General features: G+C 40.5%; 1 protein-coding gene and 1 pseudogene across 5 annotated transcripts in view; one reads left to right on the forward strand and one right to left on the reverse strand.

The window, feature by feature from the left end:
- Window positions 1-23,010, reverse strand: part of patl1 (PAT1 homolog 1, processing body mRNA decay factor) — an 83,977-nt gene that overhangs the window by 9,074 nt on the left and 51,893 nt on the right. For 3 of the 5 annotated variants that reach the window (XM_061830070.1, XM_061830073.1, XM_061830072.1), the window contains 4 exons: window positions 20,766-20,863; window positions 19,445-19,504; window positions 19,223-19,368; window positions 10,082-10,241 (listed from right to left, as the gene is read on the reverse strand). In XM_061830070.1, coding sequence (XP_061686054.1) covers window positions 10,082-10,241; window positions 19,223-19,368; window positions 19,445-19,504; window positions 20,766-20,863 — 464 coding nt within the window. Of the gene's footprint in view, window positions 1-6,365; window positions 6,559-8,619; window positions 8,869-10,081; window positions 10,242-19,222; window positions 19,369-19,444; window positions 19,505-20,765; window positions 20,864-23,010 lie in introns of those variants that run through there. The other 2 variants (XR_009796420.1, XM_061830071.1) reach the window with 2 other exon arrangements.
- LOC133506838 (5S ribosomal RNA) lies at window positions 8,027-8,145 on the forward strand (annotated as a pseudogene).

Below are 23,010 nucleotides of genomic sequence, written 5' to 3' on the forward strand. Positions count from 1 at the left end.
ATCCCCACATATCCCACCCACCCCTACAAAAAAACCCCATTAATAGCCAATAAAGGTTTGTCTTGAAATCGTGATCAAAATGTGAAAAAATTGAGTAACTATTTGCAGCATTTCACTTTCTACACGTCATCTTACTGGTGTAACAGTTATATTGGAATGGTCTTAAATTGAATGAATTAGTTTGGGTTTGACTAGTTTGCTTCTTCTTTTCCTTTCGCCTTGTCCAGATTAGGGGTCGCCATAGCGTGTCATCTTTTTCCATCGAAGCCTATCTCGTGCATCTTCCTCTCTAACACCTACAGTCTTCGTGTCCTCCCTCACAACATCCATCAAACTTTTCTTTGGTCTTCCTCTCGCTCTTTTGCCTGGCAGCTCTATCCTCAGCACCCTTCTACCATTATACTCACTCACCTCTGGACATGTCCAAACCATCAAAGTCTGCTCTCTCTAACTTTGTCTCCAAAATATCCAACTTTGGCTGTCCCTCTAATGAGCTCATTTCTAATCCTATCCAACCTGTTCACACCAAGCGAGAACCTCAGTATCTTCATTTCTGCTACCTCGAGTTCTGCTTCCTGTTGTTTCTTCAGTGCCACAGTCTCTAATCCGTACATCATGGCCGGCCTCACCACTATTTTATAGACTTTGCCCTTCATCCTAGCAGAGACTCTTCTGTCACATAGAACACCAGACACCTTCCACTAACTGTTCCACACTGCTTGGACCCGTTTCTTCACTTCTTCACCACACTCACCATTGCTGTGGATTGTTGACCAAGTATTTGAAGTCATCCACCTTTGCTATCTCTTCTCCCTGGAGCTTCACTCTTCCCCCACCACTCCTCTCATTCATGCACATATACACTGTTCTACATCGGCTAATCTTTATTCCTCTCCTTTCCAGTGTGTGACTCCATCTTTCTAATTGTTCCTCCACCTGCTCCCTGCAGATCACAATATCATCTGCAAACATCATGGTCCAAGAGGAATCCAGTCTAACCTCATCTGCCAGCCTATCCATTAACCCCGCAAACAGGACGGGGCTCAGAGCAGATCCCTGATGTAGTCTCACCGCCACCTAAAATTCTTCTGACACACCTAGGGCACATCTCACCCATACCTGTCAACCTCGGCCAATTGCTCCCCTTATTAATGATTGCAATTCACCTTAGCAATAATAAGCCTTCCACACACAATGCGGCACATATTTACTCACAGCAAGACAGAATATGTAGAATAAAAACAAAGATAATTTGTGTAAAGTTATTTTATTTACCAAACAACACAATTCATTCAGTTTCTCTCTTAGTTCTTTCCCCAGTTGCAGTAAATTTAGTGTTGCTTATTATAAGTAGCAGCGCAGGATTTTGCAGATTTCATCTATTCTAAAGATGGTTTTACTCTGTAACAGAAACTGTCTCAATTTAAATTGCAACAAAGATGTCAGAGTATAAGTTCCCATTGTCTTCCTATACTCTGTATTTTCCTCACATGGCTGAACTCTCGCTGTCGGCATTAAAGTGAGGGAGGCAGAGCAGAACTTTGTAAATATCTTTCATCAATGGAAAGCGATCTTGCCTCTTCTGCACTTTTTAATTTAAATATGTGAGGCTAAAAAGACGGTTAATTAAGCTTCTATCTTAGCTTTTCTGAGGGGTGAGAACATCAAGTAGCAGCTGGTAATCTTCCCACTCGTCCTTTAATTCCTCCTGATCCAGGTGTGGTGCAAACCTGTCAGCCAACCTCACAATGTGGCTGTAATCTCCATCCTTTCTTGAGTCACCACTTTCTTGAACCACTAAATCACTGGGAACAGCATTTTGAAAGGGGAATTTGCTGATCATTTTGGTCACACCAGCCTCATAGAAAGAACGCACGGAAGAAAAAAGATCGTTTCCTTTGCTTGCGTGATGCTTAGGTTGCTTTCATCATCATCGTCTTTGAAGAGAGCCCTAAAACTCGAGCCAACTGCAAGTCTGCTATCTTTTTGCTGATACAAATTTTACTAAAAATTTTTTTGGAAGCCGTTCCATTTCTGACATTACATCACCAATCATACATTCTTCTGTTTGGAAGAGTATGTTGTATAAATTGATGTGAGGTAAGATGAAGCTGAGGAAGCGGAGTGTGATGAGAGTTAGAGGGTCCTCTTGACTATCATTGATTGATTTCACTTTCCCAGGCCTTTCAACATCTGCGTAATTGGCAAACTAGCTTTTGAGAATCTCAAATTGTGTCAGAGTTCTTTCTACCACTTTTTTCAGAAATAGCTATTGCGTGTGGCAATGCTTGAGGATTTGTTCATGCTCAGTGTTTGTAAAGTCCTGAAACTTAAAATCCTCCATTCGTTTTGAGATGTTCTTAGAAGAAAAAAAAAAAACACCAGCAAGTCATCCACATTCACTGGCAATGTCTTCAGTCTACTTTTTACAGAGATTGCCAATGTGGCAAATGCATCCAATGCTAAACACAGCCTCATTATTTTCAATGATTCTTGAGAGAACAGTTTTTCTTTCCAACCATAGTGTTACAATTGTCACGAGCAAATCCCACGACATTTGTCCACAGAATGTCTTTTTCTTGGAACAGTTCACCAATAATGGCAAAGATTGCTGACGCTGTATCTGATGCCAACTCCAGTAAATCAAGGAGTCGGGTTTTCGTGTAATCCACATCAAAAAAGTGAGCCAATATAACCAGTCTCTTTTTGGTGCTACGGTCATTGGTTTCGTCAATCAAGAGGGTAAAGGGCTGAGTTCTGCAGTGTTCAATGACATGGTGTGTCTAGTCATGTGCTAGGCTCTGCTTTATGATCATCGTTGCTTTCATCCTCCGAAAAGCAAACTCCTGAAAAAATACAGACCATACTGTTATGATAATAAGTTTAACCACATTATAAATACCGGCATAGTCATATATTATTCCATCTATAAAACTTTAATATCTCTTTCTCTGTGTGTGTGTGTGTGTGTGTGTGTGTGTGTGTATATATATATATATATATATATATATATATATATATATATATATATATATATATAGCACCACAGTTAACTCTATTTTTTTCCCTTTTTTTGCAATTAGACCACAATGTCCAGGACTCAAAATAAACATTTATTTATTACTAGGAACAAATATTTACATTAAATGAAAACAAAATAATTTTAATAAAATAATGGGGAAAAAATTGAATCGAATAGAATGATTCAAATAAATTTTATGGCAATGGAACTCAGACCATCATTGACTTTATGCCATGAATGTCAATAAGAATTTAGGATACATGTGAAAATCTTTAACTTAGCTGTCTGTGAATCGGGGAACATAGATTTCACTCAGTCAGAGAAGTGGTCAGCAGCGATAAATGGGATATTGTGCTCCGCAAGAAAATGGCAGAAGAGCATTTCTGCATTTGTAACTTTGTGGGATGCCGCTGGATCAGCAGTTGAGACGAAGTGCTTGGTCAATAAGACGTGTTATTTGCTTTTCGCTACATTTTCCATGTGTCCGGCAGTTTTAAAATGGCTTTTCAGATCGTAAAATCCACAAGCAGAAACTTTCACATCCTTTTTACACGGAACGCAGAATGAGAACTCAGGACCTTTTGTTGACAATTTAATCCATCCAACATATTCACCTTGGAGAGACTCCCATTCCATTTGGTGGTGACCCGATTCTTGAGTTCTTCTCTTCCTACTTGGCGGTTCTTCCATGCTTACTTTCACGATTGCTGGTTGATTCTTCGATTACAAAACAAATGCCTGACTTCAAAATATATGGAAAAAGAAATAGTGTGACGCGCGTGCATATATCATGCTTTATCGACAAGGCCGTAATAAGCGCAAAAAATAAATGCATAATCAAGGAAAACTTTTGCTAGTGTACCGTGACAATATTAGCAATCGACGATGACGTCGTCTGCTACCAGTGAGCGAGACGATCCGGACTAGAGCCGAAATGGGTAGGACGAGATCAGTCTTACAAAAAAAACGTATTGAGTTTCCTTCTTAGTTCTTTCCCCAGTTGCAGTAAATTTAGTGTTGCTTATTATAAGTAGCAGCGCAGGATTTTGCAGATTTCATCTATTCTAAAGATGGTTTTACTCTGTAACAGAAACTGTCCCAATTTAAATTGCAACAAAGATGTCAGAGTATCAGTTCCCATTGTCTTCCTATACTCTGTATTTTCCTCACATGGCTGAAAACACTCTCGCTGTCGGCATTAGAGTGAGGAATGTTAATTAATGCATGTTTTTGGAATTTGGGAGGAAACCCCCCCAGAGTACCCATTCCTTTTTACTGTATCTAATCAGGTTGGATCGGAAGCATCAGTGAACAGGTAAAGCACCTGATAAGTATTTAACATGTCACCATTTTTTGCTAATATAATTCCAAATTATGTTCATTCAAAAGTCTGCTCCTGAAGTGGTGTGCTGATATGAAAGCTTCATCCGAAGCGCCCAAGGGAAAGAGGAAGATGAAGATAATTGGTAAAAAAGTAAAACTTTTGCTTATGATCAAAGACAGCTGAAATTTTCCTTTTGTGCCATGCCATTATGGCATAAATGAATGACTGAATCCACGGCTACATAAAGAAGGATGAGGCAAACATCCGTAAAAATGCTTCAATAACAAAATGTGTGGGGACTCCATGAAATAAAAGGATTGTTCGAATGGAAGCTGCATTAGCTTAGTGGATAGAAGAGCACAAAAAGGCCCGGTGACGATGATGAAGAGGCTGGAGAAAGTGCTGACAAACCTCGAGCTGCAAGGAGCAATTCACCCTCCCGAAAACAAGGCTTTTTGGCAAGCAAAGGCTGGTTTGAAATATTTCAAAAGCACTACGACCTCAGAAGCATGCCTCTGTTTGGTGAGCCTTCTCCACCGACAACGATGCTGCTCGTTGTTATGTTGAAGAATTTTGCACAAGACATTGACGACAATCTTGTATGAGCTTGGAACGGGTTAGGCTATTTACATGGAAAATGCTTTTCTATTTACGAAAAATCAAAGCTATGAAACGGCTTCCGGAACGAATTAATTTTGTAAGTAGAGGTAACACTGTATTAGCATTAACATCAGGCTTCTGATTCACACTTCTGTATTCCATCCATCTAACAATTTTCAGAGACGCATGAGTGCAGGAGCCTATCCCAGCTATCTTGGCGAAGGAGGTGGGGTACACCCTGAATTGGTCACCAGCTAATCGCAGGGCCCCTATAAATAAAGAACCACTCACACTCAAATTCATACCTATGGACAATTTGGAATCTTACATTAACTTACCATGCAATGTTTTGGGGATGTGGGGGGATGAGGATTCAGAGAAAACCATGTAGGCACAGGGGGAAGATGTAAACTCTACACAGGCACGGCTGAGATTTGAACCCCTGTTCCTAATAACTTGGACAGACGCCCTAATCAGCCACCACACATCTGTATTCCCAGAAGTAAAAAAGTGAGCTACTGCTCCCTCAACAGATGCTATTTCATGACACTGTGCAATGCTGTGAAAGTATTGGCCCCTTTCTCAAATTGTTATTTTTCTGGATAGTTTCCCCACTCTGTTTAAAATCAAACAAATGCAAATAGACAAGTTATAACCCAAGTAAACTTAAAACAGTTTTTAAAAGGTGGTTTATTGTGGAGGGGGAAATTCAGTTTTTTTTCAAGTTACCTGGCCCTGTATGGAAAAAGTAATGGTACGTTAATCTTAACAACTGGTTGGCCCATCCTCAGCAGCAACAACCAATTCAAGCATTTTCTGCAACTGGAGATGAGTCTTTCAAAATCTCTGAGGAGATATTTTGGCCTCCTCGTCCTTGCAGAATTGTTTGAATTCAGCAAGAATCCAGGGTTTTTGAGCACGAATGACCTTTTCACAGTCATCCCAGTGCATTTCAATCAGATTCATGACAAGACTTTCACTAGGTCACTCCAAAGCTTTCACTTGGTTTTTTAAGCCATTGAGAGGTTAATTAGATGGTGTGATTTGGATAATTATCCTGCTGCAGAATCCAACTGTGCTTTAGTTTGAAGTAACTGATGTTTTCTGTTTAATAGCAGAACTTATGGTTCTATCAATCAAATGTCCTGAAGAAGCTAAGCAGCTGTAAGACAATCACCCTACCACTACCATGGTGGTGGGATGTTCTTTTTCTGAAATGCTATGGCCGATGTAAAAAGACATACACCTTCCAAAAAGCTCAATTTTCATCTCGTCAGTCCAAAATATTCTTGCAGAAGTCTTGGGAATTGTCCAGTAGTTTTTTGTAAAAGTGCTTTTTTGGTCAGTAGTGGTTTTGGCCTTGGAACTTTGCCATGGTTACATGGATCTTTTCCAAATTGTTGTGTCATGAATACTGACCTTAACTAAGGCAAGGAAGGCCTGCAGTTCTTTAGAAGTTGTCCTGAGTTCCTTGGTGGTCTCCTAGATGAGTCAATGCTGTCCTCTTGGGGTAATCTGTGTAGGCTGTCCAGTCCTGGGAAGGCTCACCACTGATCCATGATTCTTCAAGGGATGATAATGGCTCTCCCAAAGGTTCGCAGGAATCCTAAAGCTTTAAGAAATGGCTCTGTAACCATTTTCAGCCTGATAATGTCAGTTACTTGTTTTCTGGACTTTTCGTGAATTTGTTTGGATCATGTCATTTTGTTGCAGATTTTTAAAAATCTTTGTACAACAGGTTCTGTTGAAATTATTTCTTCATTGAACAGGTCTGGAGGTAATCAGGCTTGGGGGTAATGAGTAAAAATTAGCCAAATGTTAGGCACAATTAACTCATCATTGGCAGCACAGCGGAGAAACGGTTAGCACATATGCCTCATAGTTCTGACAACCAGGACATGCCTGCATGAAATTTGGATGTTCTTCCCACACACGCCTGGGTTTTCTCCAGATACTCTGGTTTCCTCCCACATCCCCAAAATGTGCGCGCTAGGTTGATTGACCACTCTAAATTGCCCGTAGGTGTGAATGTGAGTGCAGTTGTTTGCTTATAAGTGCCCTGCGATTGACCGTCGACCAGTTAAGGTTCAACGCTGCCTCTTGCCCGAAGATAGCAGGGATTGGCTCAAGCACAGCGACGACATTAGTGAGGAGAAATGGTACAAAAAAAATGGATGGATGGTATGGAAATGAGTGTGAATGGTTGTTTATATACACCCTGTGATTGGCTGGCAACCAGCTCAGGGTGTACCCTGCCTCTTGTCCAAAGTCAGATGGGACAGCTCCAGCATGGCCGCGACCATAGGGGGGCTTAGTGGTATGGAAAATGAATAAATAAGTCATCATTTAACATGGGTGGTAATTACTTTTTCCACACACAGCCAGGTACAGCATTTTCCGGATCACAGCGTTCACCGGATAATAAGCCGCGCACACACTGTGTAGCATGTTGTATTTTTTTATCCCCCAATGACATGAGCAATGCCGGGGCATACGCCACAGATATATACCATATGTATCAGTACGTTGTGAAATTAGATATTCATAGAGAAATATTTTGCAAATGTTTTTTTATATACCTTGTTTTGTGTCACTGTAAAATGGCAGTAAAGCAGCTTAAACAGAAAAGTAATTGCTTTTATTGCCCATCCTGTTAACTCAAACCACGAAAGTCATTGTCTTCAGTATTGGCGTTGAAGCGCCTCAAAGTCTTCGTCACACATCATTTGTGTCTCTCTGTTGCTCTCAATATCATTTTCATCTCAAGTTACAAGTGAAGTTGTGTTCCCCTTACAGAGCAGTGCAGGCTTTTAAATCAATTGGTGATGATTGATTCTTTCACACTCCTCCAGACTTTTAAGATCCACTGGCAGACCTTAGAAAACACTGACCCTTACATGCGGCAAGTTTTGTTCAAGATTTTAAATTAATGAAATTAAAACTATATATTTTGAGTTTGTGTGTGTCATGCTGCCTTTTACTAAGAGTCCACCAAAAACTAGCGCAGTCTTCTGCGCAGGGTGAAGGTAGATTCTTCTTCTACATGCAATTTAGGTAGATTCATCTTCTTCTAAGTGGAAGCTTACGGCCATGCTACCCTGCGAATGCCCCATCTCGTCAGATCTCTAAAGCTAAGTGGGTTTGGCCCTGGTTAGTACTTGGATGGGAGACCTCCTGGGAATACCAGGTGCTTTAAGCTTCTCTCTCTGGCTAAATGCAGAGGGGTTAAATCAGGAAGGGCATCTGGTGTAAAACTGTCCCAAACAAATATGCGTTCATCTAAAATGGCACACTGTGGCGACCCCTAACGGGACAATCCGAAAGGCAAAGAAGAACATCTCCTTTGAAGTGCCATTGAGGTGGAATCTCCTTCAATGCGTGCTAAAGGTAGTCTTCTTCTACACATTGAAGGAATTTGCGCACCCCCAAACCCAAGTGCCTTATTGGGAACGGCCATGTTTTAAACATTAAATTTGAACAAGTAGTTTTTGTACTTTTAAAGTTGTTGGTAGAGCGACCAAAAAAAAAAAAAAAAAAAAAAAAAAAAAAATTCTCGCTTCATCGTTAAATATGCCGAAAGGAAAAAGTACCGGCTTGTCGTTCAAAAAACAGGGGAGCTTTGAATATTTTTTTTTTTTCCACACCTGAAAAAAAAAAATGTTAAAACAGCATTTTAACCTCACTTGCGTTATACTTGTCTGACATTTACATTTGTTTGATGATTTTCAAGTAAGTGTAGATAAAAATATACGAATTTGATTGGGTGCCTCCGGCCACCACCTGGTAGCCAGTTGTCACTGCCATGGAGGAGCCCGCAGACTGCCCTGGGACCCTCGGCTTGGAACATGTCCTGTCCACAGAGTAGTTCTCGGGTAGTCCCTGGTCCTGGTCTTGATTGATTGGGTAAGGTACGTAGCCTCAGCTTTGCAGGTACAGCAATAATAAGACATTTCTGTCATTTTTTTTAGCATGCACAACTGTGGGAATTCACTTGCATGTGTACATAGACACATACCCCTGGGATTCTTTCACAGGGTGTGTGACCACTCACTTATCTCAACAAATAATTCATACATTCACGAATTGCTTAGGCATCCCCCTACAGTTACAGTTGAAGCCAGAAGTTTACATACACTGTGCAAAAACATTTTATCCTTTTGACTCATTGGCTGAAGACAAATTGGACTGAACATCTCCATTCCATCTATCAGGATAACCAATTTTTTTTATTATTTAGTTAAATGCCACACAAATGAGATAATTTCAAAGTTAACTTTATATTATTTTTCTTTGAGGTCAAAAGTTTATATATACAAAAAGTACTATGTCTTTAAAGAACACGGGGAAGCCCAGATGAGGTTATGCATGGCTTTGGAAACTCCTGATAGGTTAACTGACAAACGGCGAGTTAACTGATGGCACACCTGGGGATTTATCTAGGGCCACACCTCAAACACTTTGCTTCCTTGTTTGAAATTAATAAAAAATGACTTCAGAGAGTGAGACAAAAAAGGAAGTGTGTTTTTGCAGTGTTATGTAAACATCTGGCTTCAACTGTATTTTCGTGTTCTATATAAGTCTATAATTCACTGTCACTCCTACCACATTTCTATGTGTTGCCAGGTTCACGATCCTTGTCTTGCATACTTCTCCTGTCCTTGTCCTGTCCCATCTTGTCCTATCCTTCCTTCAAAGGGTAGTGCTACAGCCTTGTGCAATATCCATATTTAATGTTTCTTTGTTGTATGTGTGTAATAAATTATTTTCTCATTCTGGTGACAGTTGGTACTGTATTTGTCTGTCCCTCACCTCTAGAAATTTTGTTCTGTTCAATTCTGATCCTCAATAAAGGGCAATTAAAATCTTACGAAATCACAGAGAAAGCTCAAAAACTCCACTGTGACACAGTGTTTCGTCATAAAGGGGATGCAGATTATCCATTCTGGTTGAGTTTAGAGCTGAATAAGGGGGGACACACAGAAAAAACAAAACAAAACAAAACAAAAAAAAAACATTTTAGATGTCAGCTATAGCCTTAATCCAAATCCCAACAATAGTGGGCAGGTTTTGGCTTGGGGCTCACATGTTTGACATCCATGTTCTAGTACAATACACTGGTAAAAAGTTTTAATTACCTGGTCCTGCTTGTCCTTCTTGGCCAGGGTTGGAAGGTTGCGGGCAATTGCCATGACAACGGCAGCAGCCTGGGATGTCGGTAGGTAGGGGAGGAGCCTGGAGATGAGCCGCTTGCCTTTCCTCACAGACATGATCATTACACATCGCTCATCACTCACCCTTTTCAGAGAGGATTAGGAACATAATTACGTGTAAGTGTGTTTCCATTGGTTAAATGGTCTTTTTTCAAGATAAGTCAACACTGACTTAGACACAAATAACCATTGGCATCAGAAAATTAGCTGAAACGCACCTATACACGCTCACGTGCGAATTTCTAAAAATAGTGAATTTATTGTTGCATGGCAATTGATGAGCCAGTGATTAGTGATTTTATATTAGCCATTTTATTAAACTATTGGTGATACATACAGTCCCCTCAAAAGTATTGGAACAGCCACCACATATCCTTTGTTTCTGTTGTATACTGAAGACATTTGAGTTCCAGATCAAAAGATGAAGATGAGACAAGAGTGCAGAATTCAATTTTTTATTTAATGGTATTTACATCTAGATGTGTTAAATAATTCAGGACAGAGCAACTTTTGTTTTAGAACCCACCCACTTTTCAAGTGAGTCAAAGTACTGGAAGAGACTGTTAAATTAACTTAAAGTGAATAACCCAATATTTAATGTTATCCCTCATTGATCCATCACCTTATCATGGTAAAGGGCTGTGTGTCCCATTGATCCTGGAAGTTGTCTGGGACTTCACGCCCCTTTTAGGGTTACCCATGGCAAAAAAGTCCTAGGTGAGGGGCCAGACAAAATATGGCTCCAAAAACCTCTATGACGAGTTCAAAAAATTGATCTAGGTTTCCCTTGCCCGGATGCGGGTCACCAAGGCACCCACCTCTGGAGCTAGGCCTGGAGGTGGGGCCTGGTGATGAGCACTTGGGCCTGCACCCATGGGGTTCGGCCCGGCACAGCCCAAAAAGGCAATGTGGGTTCCCCTTACCACAGGCATACCACCTGTAGGAGGGACCATAGGGGTCAGGTGTAGAGTGAGCTGGGCGGGGGCCGAAGGCGGGGGGCTTTGGCAATCCGATCCCTGGCTACAGAAAATGGCCCTAAGTGTGGTGTTATAGCTTAGAGAGAATAACAAGTCGCCCGAAGGGGTGAATGGTACATGGTCAACAACATGTAAGTAAATATTGGAATCCTTGAAATACGTCTCATCTATTTCTTGTATAAGATAAGACTACACATAGTGTCAAGAGTGGCCGTGAGCAGTTTCAGACGGAAAGTTTGCCACGGGGGGATCCACAAGAATGAGAGAGACAGCAAAAAGAAGATTATTCAGTGGCATGAGTGAGACGTATTAGCAAAGGAACACAGGGGGGAAAAAAAGTTTGCTGCGGTGTGAGACTGCTACAAATGGCTGAAAAGTGAACGAGAGGACGGCAACAGAAAGAATTTCCGAATTGGGAAGTGTTCAACAAAAGAAAAAGCTGTGGAGTTCAGGTAACTTACCTCACCTAAGAGCATGAATAAGCTAAATCTCCCTAGCGCCATGTAGCTGACTGGTAATCTTGCTGATAACTGGAAACGTTTTCAGCAAAGATTTAATATATACGAGGCAGCAAGTGGAGCAGGGGGAGAAGATGAGAAACTGAAACTCACATAGCTTTTACGTCATAAGAAGATGCTTTGGATATATACAAAAGTTTTCAACTTGATGAAACTAAATTGAGTCTGGCACAGCTAATAGCCAAGTTTGAGAAATACTTTGTACGAAGACAAAATGTGACCTTTGAGAGGTACAAGTTTTTCCACACATGAGCAAAAGGAAGGAGTACCTTTTGACCAGGACTTTGCAGAGCTTCACACACTGAGCAAAAACATGCGAATTTGAGACTCAATAGACAATGCACTACGAGAAAGACTATTGAGAGAAACTGGACTTAAGATAAGTCTGTCAGTATGTGTAGAGCTGCAGAAACTACCAGAGCCCAAGCAAGAGCTACAAAGAGGTCATTAATAAAGAACAAAGGAAAAAGAAAACATGTACCAAACAAAAAGAGAAACCAGCAGAGTTTAAATGCCAGTCACAAGCCAAGATCCTCTCCTGCATTTGGAAAATTGTGTAACTGTGGAAAAAGCAATTACTATCCTAAAAGTTGCAGAACGGCTTCAAGACAAAGTTCACACAGTTGAGGAATCTGAGGATGATGAGTTCATTGTGAGCGTGGTACAGGCTTGCACAACCGAAAAAGAGGAATGGATTGTCCCAATTGAATTGAACAAGACGATAATACCATTCAAGCTTGATACAGGTGCTCACGTAAATCTGATATCGGTAGGATATGACAAAGAATTGAAGGTTCAGAGCAAAATTCATCCTGTAAAGATAAAAGTGAGTGGTGATACTGGAGAACGGGTTCCTGTGAGAGGAGGTTGCATTGCAACTTTCAAGCACAAAAAATCTAAAGATCAGAACACAATTATTGATTGTGGATATGAGTGTACAACCAATCCTGGGTCTTAGTGCTTGCAAAAAGGGTTAGGGTGTTAGAGTGTTTGTAGTGATGTCAAACAACGCAACTGTTCAGGATTCATTTAAGAAGAAATAAAAATAATATTTAAAAGGACTTGGGTGTTTACCTGGTCTACATAAAATATACGTGGATAAAAGTGTGCCTTCTGTTGTACAATCTTGTAGAAAAATTCCATTTGCACTGCGCGAAAAACTGAAAAAGGAACTGGTGCGCATGGAAAAATTAGAAGTCATCAAAAAGCCGATGAGCCAACGGAATGGGTCAGCTCACTTGTTCTGCAGAAGAGAACAGGTGCCCTGAGAACATGCCTTGATCCAAGGGATCTAAATGAAGCAATTGAAAGAGAACATTTTAAGTTGCCAACCAGAGAAGAAATAATGGCATAATTTGCTGGAGCTAAATGGTTCAGTAAATTAGATGTTTCATCGGGCTTCTGGCAAATGAGGCCTGAGGAGGAGAGTTCCCGACTGTGTACATTCAATAATCCAGATAGACGGTATAGATTTCTTCATCTGCCATACGGCATTGTGTCAGCACCTGAGGTCTACCACAAAACTATACACATGATTTTTGAAAACATTCCTTCCTTTGGGCATGAACATTTTTTATAAAACACATTGTTAAATGGTGACCTCTGGTTACTTCCAACAATGTGAATACATAATATTTTGAAAACTTAAAATTTGAGTCCAAATAATATTGTCAAACTTCAGACATAAAAATGTAGAGTGAAATTTATATAAAATAGGCTACTGCACTTACAAGTTATACTTCAGAAGTATACAAGTAATGTTTATATATATATATATATATATATATGAGAGAGAGAGAAAAATTATGAAATATAAAAGTGAGCGATAAAATGCGTGATCTACAGGGCCAGTGCTACAGATGGGCCTAATTGTATTAACAGTGGTCAATTATATAATATTTGAGAAATTTACGTCCAACTTACCTTTGTGTTTCCTGGTTTGGATATGCTCCTGGATAAGTGCACAGGACTTTTCCGGAACGTCCACTTTTTGTATGTGTTCGGTTAGACGTTGATACTGTTTTCGTTCCTGTCTGCACGGTTACACTTTTTTCAAGCCATGCCCATCTGAAAGTTTTCTTTTTATCCCATGTTTTTTTTTTATCAATTTCTCTGGCACAATCTTCATCTTTTTGCTCCAAGACTTTTGCCATACTGGGAAAACGTGCAGAGCGCTTGATAACATATGCGTACGTATGTCTATAAGTTATATGTAAGCCGTAACAACAATGACATTTTCAGCTAAAATAAAATTGCAATTCCCCAAATCCGCGGAAAATTCTCATCCCTGAGCCCAGCATATTCCAAATCTAACGGTTTGGCAGAAAGCTCTGTGAAGATGGTAAAAGAACTGTTAAAAAAGTCACCGACCATTGACAGCTTCCAGAAGAGTCTACTGATTTACTGGAGCGCACCTTTTCAAAATGGGCTGTCACCAGGTAGGCGCATCCGCTCTAACCTGCCAGTTGATAAAGCCCTGCTAACACCCAAAAGCTCATCCAGAATCAGGAGAGCAAAGGAGGACCAAATGGCGAAACAGAGACTGTAGCATGATCGAACAGCAAAACATCTGCCACATGGAAGCAAACTGGATATGTGCACTAGGAAGTTGCCCCACGTTCCTACCAAGCCCAGATGGACAGTGGACTGACGCTGAGAAGGAACCGGACGGCCCTTCAGCTGCAGCAGAGTCAGGAGGACAGTGTGGCCCAGGAAGCGGTTCACCAGGACACAGCTGGATCTACCGAGCTAGCTGGGAGTGGGCCAGACTGTGCTGACAATGGTCTGATAAAGGCCTGCATCACCTGTCATTAAGGGACTGTCGAGACTTAAGAGACATGCTCAGCCACCTAAGAGACAATGGTCTGATAAAGGTGCCTGCATCACCTGCTATTAAGGGAATGTCGAGACTTAAGAGACATGTTCAGCCACCGAAGAGGCTTCTAGAGAGCTGTTGAACATTGTGTTGAGTATTCTGAGTTGCTGTTCAGATGCAATATTTAAAAAAAAAAAAAAAAAAAAACAAGTAGATTGTTGACATGTTGATCAGCTGTTGTCAGGATGCCTTGAGAACTGGTACCTGTACTTTTGCTTTCTCAATGAAATGTTTACACAGATTAATTGTTTACAGTCAATTACAATGAGATGTCGTTAAAACGGGGACCACATGTTAGTTTTATGTTAATTTTCTTTATAGAGGGGAAGATGTGGTGTTATAGCCTAGAGAGAACAACAACTACATTACCGGGCATGCTCAGTAACCGGATATAGAGTATATAGAGGATACCGAAGTCACCCAAATGTCGACAACTTGTGAGTAAAATTGGAATTCTCGAAATAAGTCTCGTCTATTTGTTATATAAGATAAGACAACACACTGGGGAGGTGGCAGGGAAGGAGACCTAATTGGTGTCCGAGTTTGAGTCCCAATAGGGGTCACCACAGCATGTCATATTTTTTCCATCCAACCCCATCTCGTGCATCTTCCTCTCAAACACCCACTGTCCAAATGTCCTCCCTCACAACATCATCAACCTTTTCTTTGGTCTTCCTCTCGCTCTTTTGCCTGGCAGCTCTATCCTCAGCACCCTTCTACTAATATACTCACTCTCTCGCCTCTGAACATGTCCAAACCATCAAAGTCTGCTCTCGCTAACCTTGTCTCCAAAACATCCAACTTCGGCTGTCCTTCTAATGAGCTCATTTCTAATCCTATCCGACCTGTTCACTCCAAGCGAGACCTCAGGATCTTCATTTCTGCCACCTCCAGTTTTGCTTTCTGTTTCTCCAGTGCCACCATCTCTAATCTGTAAATCATGGCCGGCCTCACCAAATGTTTTATAAACTTTGCCCTTCATCCTAGCAGAGACTCTTCTGTCACATCGAACACCAGACACGTTCAGCCAACTGTTCCACCCCACTTGGACCCATTTCTTCATTTCCTTACCACACTCTCCATTCCTCTGTATTGTTGACCAAGTATTTGAAGTCATCCAACCTCACTCTCTCTTCCCGCTGGTGCTTCACTCTTCCTCCTCCGCCCCTCACATTCATACACATATGTTCGGTTTTACTTGGGCTAATCTTCATTCCTCTCCTTTCCAGTGCATGCCTCCATCTTTCTAATTGTTCCTCCGCCTGCTCCCTGCTTTCACTGCAGATCACAATATCATCTGCGAACATCAAAGTCCAAGGGGTTTCCTGTCTAACCTCATCTGTCAGCCTATCCATTACTACCGCAAACAGGAATGGGTTCACCGTGGATCCCTGATACAGTCCCACCTCCACCTTAAATTCTTCTGACATACCTACGGCACATCTCACCGCTGCCGTTATACATGCACTGTATTATTCTGACATATTTCTCCGCCACACGAGATTTACGGATGCAGTACCACAGTTCCTCTCTTGGTACTCTGTCATAGGCTTACTCTAGGTCTACAAAGACACAATGTAGCTCCTTCTGACCTTCTCTGTACTTTTCCACAAGCATCCTCAAGGCAAATAAATCATCTGTGGTACTCTTTCAAGGCATGAAACCATACTGTTGTTCGCAGATACTTTACTTCTGTCCTGAGTCTAGCCTCCACTACTCCTTCCCATAACCATAATGCTCGAACAAGTAGCTGCTGCTCTGCCACTTACCTGCCTGCTTAATCTGCTTTATGCTGCCCCTCTCTCTGGTCTTAAAGCGGTACACTCATAATTATAGCTACTGTATTTCAATAGGTATGACCCTCAAGCAGTGATAATGCCAGCCAATGGGGTGAAAATTGTTTTGAAGCTGCGGAGCTGAGGACGAGCTGACGACAGAATAATTAAAGGAGTGACAGATGCAGCAGCAAGAGGTGTGGAGTGAGAGTTCTGACAAGGAGACAGAGATGGAGGTTCTTTCTACCACAGAGATAAAGGAAGTGTTGGCAATGTGGGAGAAAGTTTTGGACTTTGTGGTGAAGAAACATCCAGAAAACATTGCAACTGATCACACTTGGAGTCATGTAATGACACGTGTCTTACACATTTTATCAATATTCAAAAAGAAGCACAAACGAACTTTTTTGACAGGTATTTTTTTTTTTAATGGCCATTTGTTGCCACAGAAGAATCCATTGCAAAAAAATGCCAAAATTTTCCAAGAGAAAAGACTTGAACTTAAACAAAAATGAAGAATAAAAATTATTGGAGCAATTGAGTTAATTAAGTGTAAAGTAAAAAAATAAACACTAAGTAGCTAAGTGAAATGATACAAAATAAGTTCAGCAAAAGTGAAAGAACCAGTGTGTTTAAATGTACTTTGTTGGACAAGTCACACAACAATTGTAAATGTTGTAACTCAGTTTGCATAGAAGATGCACTACAATGTAAGGTGGCATGTCTCATGTGGTGCCTTGTCTATTTAGAAGAGAATGTAAGATCTTTACGATTGTGAAAATACAGTAAATAAAAAAAAAAAGTACAAAATAAAAACTTGGGAGACCAAAATCTGCGACTACGCGGGGTCACAAACGCTGAACTGTGAATCGGAAAGGGCTCACTGTAGTTTTTTTTTTTTTTTTTTTTAAAGCTGCGAAGGTTTGAACTTTAAGAATGTTTAAAGGAGAGAAATGAGAAAATGTTAATGCCTATCAGAGAAAACTAAAGTGTGTGTAGTTAGGGCTTTAACAGCCTTAAAACAAACTAAATATAATTGTAAATTGAAAGAAAAAAAAAACGGGCTGTTAATGGGGAAAAAATCATATCCTCTAAAAAAAAAAAAAAAAACATGTAATCAAGATGAAAAAAAATACTTCTACTGAACGAATTTCACTTAACGCAGGTATTTTTTGGAAAGTAACCCCCGCTTTAAATGAGAGACTACTGTACAAGATTTTATTGCTGTAGTCTGACAGTGATCATGAAAAACCAAATTTTTCTTGTAGTCTCAACCAGGCATAAAGTGTTTGCATTAGACGTGTTGTCCGTCCCACGCTCCTGACGTTTTTTTTTTTTTTTTTTTTAAATAACTTTTTGGGATGTCAGATATTTACAAAACTACGTCAAAAGACACGAGACAAGGGCAGCTTTCGGATTCAAATACATAAATAAATCAAATATATAAATGCCTTCTGATAATCGGACGGCTAATTATGAGATTAAAGATAATCATCGTAAAATGTGACTGATCAGGCGATACCAATCAACCCGTTCGGATTGCTATAAACTCTGTGTGCCCTGCGTAGGTTTGCAGTGATGTCCCTTGCTGTTGTCCTTGGATGTTTCTTCACAGCTCCAATGTTGTTTCTGTCATCAAATGTTGCTGATACCCTTGGTCAATTTGTTTGATGTCTGCTGCTCAACACATGAGTAGTTTCTTTCTTTTTCAGGACATTCCAAATTGTTGTATTGGCTAGGCCCAATGTTTGGGCAAGAACTCTGATCGGTTTTCGATTTTCTCTCAGCTTCAAAATGGTTTGCTTTTGTCCAATAGACAAACACCTCTCCTGTCTTCATGTTTTCATACCAACAAAATTAGTTTTCATAGGTGAAACCCAAAGCCAAAAACCTTCTGAATTTAATCAGTAATTCGAAAAGGAAACACCTGAGCAACTAGAAACACCCATGAGTCACATGTTGCAATACTTTTGCTTACTTGAAAAGTGGGTGGGTTCAAAAACAAAAGATGCTGTACCCTAAGTTGTTGAACACATCTAGATCTAAATATCATGAAATAAAAGCTGGAATTCTGAACTTTTGTCTCATTCATCTTTTGATCTGAAACTCAAATGTCTTCAGTATAGAACAAAAACAAAGGATATGATCAGGTTGTTCCAATACTTTGGGAGGGGACTGTATGTATGTTAATAAAATGGCTAAAATAAAGTAAGTATTATCACTGCCTCATCAATTTGCCACACGTAATTGACCATATTTTCGGAAATTCGGAGGGGAGCATGTATAGGGTGTGCATCAGCAAATTTTCTAATACCAACGGTTATTTGTGACTTAGCAAGTGTTGACTACGGGAGCGTTGACTATGAAAAAACGAGATGCCACTAAATATAAAAATGTTATTTACTTTATGTTAATTTAATGTCTGTTCAAATACGTCGGCTCACTTTTGAAAAGTGGGTGGCTTCAAATAAAAGATGATCTGTCCTGAGTTGTTTAACTTAGAGATGCAAATACCATGAAATAAAAGCTAGAATTCCTTGGATTTGTCTCATTCAGCATTTGATCTGAAACCCATATGTCTTTCAGATAAAACAAAACTACAGGAATTGATCTTGTCATTATAATACCTTTAGAGGGGATATTAATTAATATTTTTAAGCAATATATTTTACAAGTGTTTGATCATGATCACTAAGGTTTTTTTTTTCCCGAGATACAAAAAAGTTATTTTAGAGATAATCGTTCCTGCAAATTGGACAGATCCCATTTGGTTTGTAGGCGTTTCATAATTTCTACTCCTCAATTTTAATTTGAAGTCACTCAAGATTTAAGGTATCAATTCTGAATATTTTTAGGGTGGTGTCTCTTTTTTGGTCCCCAACCCCAATGAATAGCGAGGGTTGACTGCACATTGTTCCTACCTGTCATCCCACTCCTTCTCTTGTAGAGAGTTACAGAGCTGCACAGTATTGGTTTTGTGCTGCTCCAGTAACGACTCCCTGTCCTCCTCTGGTGCATGGACATAACGTTTCTCAAAGTCTTGAACCTCAAGCAACAAACTGTAGATCTGAAAAGGGTGACTAGGATTAAAATTTCAGCACTCTGGGTGAGTGTGTGGAAGGTTTATCTAATGGTCACATCACCTTTTCCACAGTGTACAGAATCTGCCGTCTCTTATTCCAAACCTGCTTTTCCCTTTTCTCCTAGAAAAAAAGCACACAGAATGTCAAAGAATTTATACAGAAGGACATGAAATATGGTGTTTTTAAAGGTTTCGAATATCCATCTATTACTCCATCAAATTTCTTAGCCGATTATCCTCACAAGGGTCGCAAATAGTGCTGGAGCCTAACCAAACTGTCAACAGGCAGGAGGCAGGGTACACTCTGAACTGGTTGCCAGCCAATCGCATGGCATATGGAGACAGACAACAGTCACACTCACAATTACACCGAGGGGCAGTAAAGAAGACAAAAACGTATCACTTTCATTCGGAATGTCAGGTGGGACTTTTTTTTCCCACAATGTCATTTTCCAAGCGAGTTTGCCTCATCTACCAGAGTAGTGAAATGTGGAGCGGCATTTTCAAATTGCTTATGGAAAAAATGACACCAACATTCCACCGAAAAGCAAGCTGAGAATGAGAAAACTGAACGACCTAAATTCCCAATTGCCCGCACAGCAGTCACTTTTCAACAATATAGCTCAACGGCGAAAGACACCACCAAAGCATCTTTCCGGGTTTGTCACATCATCGTTAATAACAAGAAGAACCTTCCAAGAGAGAGAGATGTTAAAACTCGTTGTTCCGATCTTTTAAAAATAAGGTGGAAATATTATATTCAATAAAATCTCTGTTGTTGTAAAGGAGTACAGTTAAAACGGCGCTGTGAAGCCATGGCTGATGTGTGAACGGACATCAGAAATTGTTTCTCACTCCAGTTAGATGAATCCACTGACGTGAGTGACACAGCCGAGGTGTGCATTTTCATTAATATGGTGTTTAGTGATCATCGTGAACTCAGATAGTTACAAAAAAAAAAATTTATGGTTCACTACATTGTGTTGTGCAATATTGGCTCATGCGGTTATGCAAGGGACACAAACATACATTAACACATTAAGAATCCTCAATATACTTTAAATGAATATGTTTTGCATTTTTGTAGTGGGTAGATCTATGTGGCTTGTTCATTGTATTTCATTATTGGTCGTTCTTAAAAAAAAAAAAAAAAAAAAAAAAAAGATGCCAGATCCCCCACACCCCTTCCACCTACCCCCGATCAATCGCAAGAGGCTGGCTGGTTGAAAAGTAGATCTTGTGGTTGAAAAAAAAAAAGTCTGGGCACCCCTGATCTAACTTAGACACTTGCAAAACTAAACTCTCCCTCTTGGAGGACAAGCAGGTTTCTTCGAGTTTTGTTGATTATATAATGACTGCTAAAGGAAAATTGCATGACGCACCTCATCATCAGAGCGTGTGGTCACTACTGCGTCAATCATTTTACGTGGATTGTTGACACTTGAAACTGTCAACTTACCCAGAGACCCTGCAAATTGAACTGTGAGAAAACAGAATACACAATTATCCTGAGTTAGAAAAAAACAACCTGAGAGTGTGTGAAACAATAGTTTATGATTCGGAACTACAGTTTGAGCATATGCTAACAAACTCTTCAACAGCACTGATCATTAAACTGCTCGTGACACAAAAAAAAAAGTAAATTTGTTTTTTACCCAAAAAAAATCAGCTGGAATGGAATCATCCATTTGTTCACAGAACGTCAGAAAGTTGCCATATATATATATATATTAATCTCGCGCCATAAAAATATCTGTGGACTGTGGGGGGGTTGAAGAAGAAGCCGGAAGTGACATATGAGGCAGATAACTTCATCTGAGGAATCGAGTGTATTTATCTCTCCTACAGGTGAGAAATTACCTGTTTTTTCTGAGTTTTTGACAAAATGATGCCGGATCGTTGTGTTGCTGGATTTTGCCCGAATACCTGATTCACCTTGATTCACTCTTCAGACGGTTCCAAAAGACACAATTTGTTGTGAAAAATGGATTGCACAGGTGCAAAGGACAAGAGCTTTGTGGGTTCCAAATGACAGGTAGGTATGTATAGAGCTAGTAAAAAAAATATAAGGTTTGTCTCACAGTTTATAGTATATGTTACGTGTGAATTGAGAATAAATCCCCTTGGTCAAACCACTAAAATATAAAAAGCACTTATATTGCATTTAAGACAATTTAATCACAATACAATAAAACACCAAAACATCTGCGTCATAATTACTTAAAGTACGCAAGTAATGAAGTACGTGAGAAAAGAAAAGAAAGAATAACAATCATCTTCTTCTTTTGGCTTTTCCCATTAGGGGTCACCACAGCGTGTCATCTCTTTCCATTTAAGCCTATCTTCGTGCATCCTCCTCTCTAACACTCACTGTCCTTATGTCCTTGCTCACAACATCCATCAACCTTTTCTTTGGTCTTCCTCTCACTCTTTTGCCTGGCAGCTCCATCCTCAGCACCCTCTACCAATATACTCATTCTGTCGCCTCTGGACATGTCCAAACCATCAAAGTCTGCTCTCCAAAACATCCAACTTTGGCTGTCCCTCTAATGAGCTCATCTCTAATCCTATCCAACCTGTTCACACCAAGCGAGAACCTCAGTATCTTCATTTCTGCTACCTCAAGTTCTGCTTCCTGTAGTTTCTTCAGTGCCACCGTCTCCAATCCGTACTTCATGGCCGGCCTCACCACTGTTTTATAAATTTTGCCCTTCATACTGGCAGATACTCTTCTGTCGGCAGCTATGAACAACTCCCTAAAGCAGCCCAGCTTGGCTCCATGATAAGCCACCTCGGCGGCGAAAATGAGCCACACCAGCTGAGGCGCCGGGTCTGCCGGTCACGGGTTCGGCGAAGGCTGCGCATCGGGCACACAGAGAGCGGCGGCTCTGAAGAACGCTGCGGATAATGCCGCGCTCAGCCGCGTGCGACAACAATGCCGTAAAGCGGCCCGGCTCAACGGTGTTGTTCATCGCGTACTGCGACGGCTATGTACAAAGCCCTAAAGCAGCCCGGCTTGGCTCCGTGATAAGCCACCCCGGCGGCGAAAATGAGCCACACCGGTGAGCTGCGATGAGCCGTTATGGCTTATCTCCGCCGCGGAAGTGGATCAGACGGGGAGGCGATTTGGCCATGATCGCATATCATCTCAGCATGGCTCAAAATAATAGGATAATATTGCCCTTCACTTCAATAACTTCACTCGGTTGTGTGATGTTCTCTTCTTTGAAAAGAGCTTCCATGTCAGAAGGGGCGTGTTCGTCTCCCATAGTAGGTTCCACCACGTGTTTTCATTGGCGAATGTCCGGGGTGACGTCACGGACAGGGGATGCAGCCAATATGGCGACCACTTGGATGTTGTAGAATGACACTTCTGCAACTTTGTGCATGGATGATGCGTTCTCCGCTCATATTTATTCTTTCATTTAGACATTGAATTGAATAATGTTCTATGTATTTTTCATTACAATATGTATTTTATGTTTATAGGGATGACACTTGACCTTTAAAGTTAAGGTCAAAATTAAAGCAATCAACATAAACAGTCAGCACATAAGGTACATAAAATCGCATACTACCTGTGTTAAAAATACAAAGGATATGGCGATGTCAAGGATACGTGGATGG

The sequence above is a fragment of the Syngnathoides biaculeatus genome, chromosome 9, assembly GCF_019802595.1.
Source record: "Syngnathoides biaculeatus isolate LvHL_M chromosome 9, ASM1980259v1, whole genome shotgun sequence".
Taxonomy (NCBI): Eukaryota; Metazoa; Chordata; class Actinopteri; order Syngnathiformes; family Syngnathidae; genus Syngnathoides; species Syngnathoides biaculeatus.